Consider the following 4,111-nt stretch of genomic DNA (forward strand, 5'->3'; position numbering starts at 1 on the left):
GGTCACTAATGCGATGAGTGATTTATATTTATCAGTTACAAAGAAAGGTGACTGCAAATCAACATCTAGATTGCGAGAGTCTTGTGTTATCTCATCAACAAACATCCTTGATAGTGTATCAGGTATAATGTTCTGATTACCTTTTCTATGTTCTATGTTGAAGTCAAATGCCTGTAATTTCAAGCTCCATCTTGCTAGTCTACCAGATAAATCACGCTGGTTCATCAACTATTTGAGACTCGCATGGTCCGTTATGATTGTGAATGGCAGGCCCTCTATATACGCTCTAAACTTCTTTACACTAAGTACAGCTGCAAGACACTCTTGTTCGGTCACACTATAATTTTTTTGTGCTTTATTCAACTTGGAAGACATATAGGCTATAGGCCGTTCATTTCCAGCTTGATCTATTTGAAACAGGACATCCCCTATGCCATCTGCAGAAGCATCGCATTGGATGTAAAAATGTTGATTAAAATCGGGATTCGTCAGTACTGGTGCCGTAATGAGGCTAGTTTTTAACTTGTCAAAAGCAACTTTGGCCTGATCAGTTAAGGTGAATTTCTTTAAATTACCTTTGCTGAGACAGTCATGCAGGGATGCAGCAATCGTCGCGTAATCTTGTATAAAGCGTCTGTACCATCCTGTCATGCCCAGAAATCGTCGAAGTTGTTTTGCTGTTCTGGGCTCTGGAAACATGTTCATGGCCTCAACCTTCGCAGGATCCGTTTTAATAATGCCGTTGCCCACAATATATCCCAAATACTTTACTTCTATATGACAGAACTTACTTTTCTGTACATTTATTGTCAAGTTAGCTTTACTTAGGCAATCAGCAACTTTCTTTAATAATATCATATGAGTTTCGAAATCACTTGAGCATACCAATAGGTCATCAAGATAAACGAATACACGTTCACGTAGAGCTGCTGGAATAACCTTGTCCATCAGACGACACATTCTCTGAGCGGCATTACACAGCCCAAATGGCATAACCGTAAACTGGTACAGTGGCCTACCTGGTACCGTAAACGCTGTCTTCTCTCTTGATTCCCTCTCCAACGGAATTTGCCAAAAGGCATCCTTGAGATCTATCGCCGAAATATACTTGGTGTCCTGCAACCTACTTAGGATACCTTCAATGTGGGGCAAAGGATAGGCGTCTTTGATTGTGCGATCGTTGACCTTACGTGCATCTAAACACAACCTATGTTTATTTTCCTTCACAACTAAGGTTACAGGCGAACTCCAGCTACTATTGCTTTCTTTAATAACTCCTAAGCTTAACATTCGATCTAATTCATCATACATAAGCTTTTGAATAGCAGGCGAAATCGGGTAGTGTCGTTGCTTCACCGGTAGCTGTTCATTCGTTACCTCTATCTTATGACTTTCGACATTGGTACTTCCTAAGCCTAATTCACTAAAAGAAGGAAATTCCTTAATAACTTGCTCTAGTTTCTTTTGCTGGCTAGTATTCAATGGGTGTTGTTTGGTTAATTTTAAATCAGCAGAACAAGGTGTCAATTCGCCTATGTTGCCTAACGTTTCAGCTTTTCGGATTCGCTTGGTAATCAAGGGGATCTCAAATGTCTTCCAGAAGTCGATTCCAAAGTAGAATGGTTGCTGTAGTGTAGGTACTACTAAAAAATCCATAATTTCAGTTTGACCTTCCCAAAGGACTGGTAGTGATACTACTCCAATCACAGGTACCTCTCCCCCACTGGCAGTTTTTATGGCTTTACCTGTTAATTTCACTAGCTTACTTGGTTGCTTTCGTAGAAACTCCAATGCTTCCTTTCCTATACAGTTGGCCATTGCTCCTGAGTCTAATAAGGCCATCACTTCTTCCTGATTAACCTTAGTTTTGACATAAATTCTATTATCTCCATCTAATGTAACTATTGTACCTACAATTTTACTAAGACTTGTCTTAACCAAACGCCTTTTCTGCCTAAGTTTTAAAATTTTTCTAAATTTCCTATTCCTTTTACATTGGTTTGATACGTCCACATTAAAAATTCTTTCTCGGTTCTCTTCACATTCCAGATTGTGTTGATGTAGTGGTTTAACTACCCTTGTTCTTTCGTTACTGCTTTTCTCTATTTGTATCTGTACCCCGGGTTCGGCTTCTGTGGACATCGATTCCCGGGCGTCCATGTCCTTGAACCGTTTCCCTCATTACCATCATATCTACAATAGGACGAGTTCTTGTTGCACAAAAAGCACGTCATATCATGAAAATGTGACTTACACATAGTTTTTTGGTCAGAACCTTGCCTAACTGTATAAAAGTCTACGGGCATACCGCACGAATAGCACAAATTTAAGTGGAAAGGTGATGGACAAAGAGCACCTCTATCTTGCCTACTTTTTCCCACATCGTTATTACCATCCTTCTCTACCCCACTTCTATATCGGGTCAATCTCTCCGGTTCTGGATCAGTTCGGACTTTTGACATATCCATGCCTTTCTCACGATGTTCCAAACCTATTACCTCTACCCCCCATCTAGGGTTATTTTTCTGGTCCCTATACTCTATTTCTTTCTGACAAACCTCACTGATGTGTTGATTCCTCCTTTTGTTTTCTCTTAACAATTTTTCAGCTCGGTTACACTCCCTCCGTAGATCGGTCAAAGAGCTGAAAGTAGCTGAAAACAACAGGCTAGCCAATCCTGCTCTGATATTGTTCTTGATAATAGCGGCCAGATCTGGCTCCGGTATTTTCCTTTTCAGCCTGAAAGTCAAGTCATGGATGTCTTTGTAGAATCGCTTAAAATCTTCATTAGGTTGTTGTTTCCGCTCCATGATCCTTCTGATTATATCATAATCACTTTCTGCTGATTTAAACTGAGCTAATAACTCTGGTTTTAACTGAAAATAATCGAAATACCGATTACCTTCTTGGTGTTCCAATAACTGCCAGAACCATTTCAGAGCATCACCTGACAGCAGACAATGAAATTCGGTAAACAGCTGCTGATATGACACACCATACTGCTCACGCATTCTCTCGACGCGAAACAAAAAGCTTTCCACCGTCATATCTCGATTGGAGCCATCAAATTTGATGTGCCACCTTTCTAAATCCACGTTCCTTTTAAATGGCTTATCAAAATCCACACTCACATTTGTAGCATGTTGGGGACTTGTACTTAAAGGTTTCCCCTCTACTTCTTTCATTCTATTATTCAGAGCCCCAACTTCTGCTCTCAGAGACTGAATACAATCTGTAAAGAAATCTTGTTGTTGTCTCATCATACCTGCAAATTGCCTACCCAACTCTTCATTCATTGACGAGCCAGGTAACTCTTTGTTACCTTTGCTTGCCGTGTCTCTGTCTTTCGATCTGGTTTCGATCTCGGTCGGACTCTCGGAGTCGCTAACTTTATCAAGATCTTTGGCGTGCATATTTCTCGTCTGATTTTATTTCTGGCTTCTGAGCTAACTTTCCTGTTAAGGGACGTCTCTTAGTTTTAGGTCTAGCACCTCTTACCTGGCTGCTAGCACCTTCATCTACCTCGACTTCATTATATGTAGGCTCCATATTTGTTACACCTCTGATCCTTATTTGATCTATTTCTAATTAATATAGCAATTCACAAACAAATTCCAAAAATTGAACTCAGATAAAACTATTCTATCTAGCAAGAACTTGTTATAAATTAACTTCAAATTACTACTAAGTTCTAGGTAGTACTAATTTGAAGCTAATTTCGCTCCACGAAGTTAGTCCGCTTTAATTCTGTTGTTTGATTAATGGAGAACGATCGCGAGTAGAAATATAAAATCTAACTAATTACGGTGTCCTATTTATTTAACTAATTCACCAAAAAAAATTATTCAATATCGTTATTACTTCAATTCATAAAAAATATTAAGTATAAGAAAAAAATACGTATATTTACCTAGGAATAAAGATTTTTAAAAGTAAAGAAATCAAAAAAATTCACCAAAATAAATAATAATGAATAATACTTAAAGTTATTCAACCTAAACTTAAAATAATTTTTAATTCCAATCAATAAATTATTAATCTTTAGTTGTGAATTTCAACTAAAAGAGCTAAAGAAAAAAACTTTGTGAATACTCTCAAAATTCCTATCCAA

The 4,111-nt window shown here is 38.2% G+C and overlaps 1 protein-coding gene across 1 annotated transcript; it reads right to left on the reverse strand.

Moving 5' to 3' along the window:
• Positions 1-228: 228 nt before the first annotated feature.
• On the reverse strand, positions 229-3,413 carry LOC119664528. The gene is made up of 2 exons (XM_038073999.1): positions 2,255-3,413; positions 229-1,910 (listed from the first exon to the last, which is right to left on the reverse strand). The coding sequence occupies exons 1-2, from the start codon at positions 3,411-3,413 to the stop codon at positions 229-231; spliced, it is 2,841 nt and encodes a 946-aa protein (XP_037929927.1).
• Positions 3,414-4,111: the final 698 nt, after the last annotated feature.

The sequence above is a fragment of the Teleopsis dalmanni genome, unplaced genomic scaffold (assembly GCF_002237135.1).
Source record: "Teleopsis dalmanni isolate 2A unplaced genomic scaffold, ASM223713v2 unscaffolded_contig_2125, whole genome shotgun sequence".
Classification (NCBI taxonomy): domain Eukaryota; kingdom Metazoa; phylum Arthropoda; class Insecta; order Diptera; family Diopsidae; genus Teleopsis; species Teleopsis dalmanni.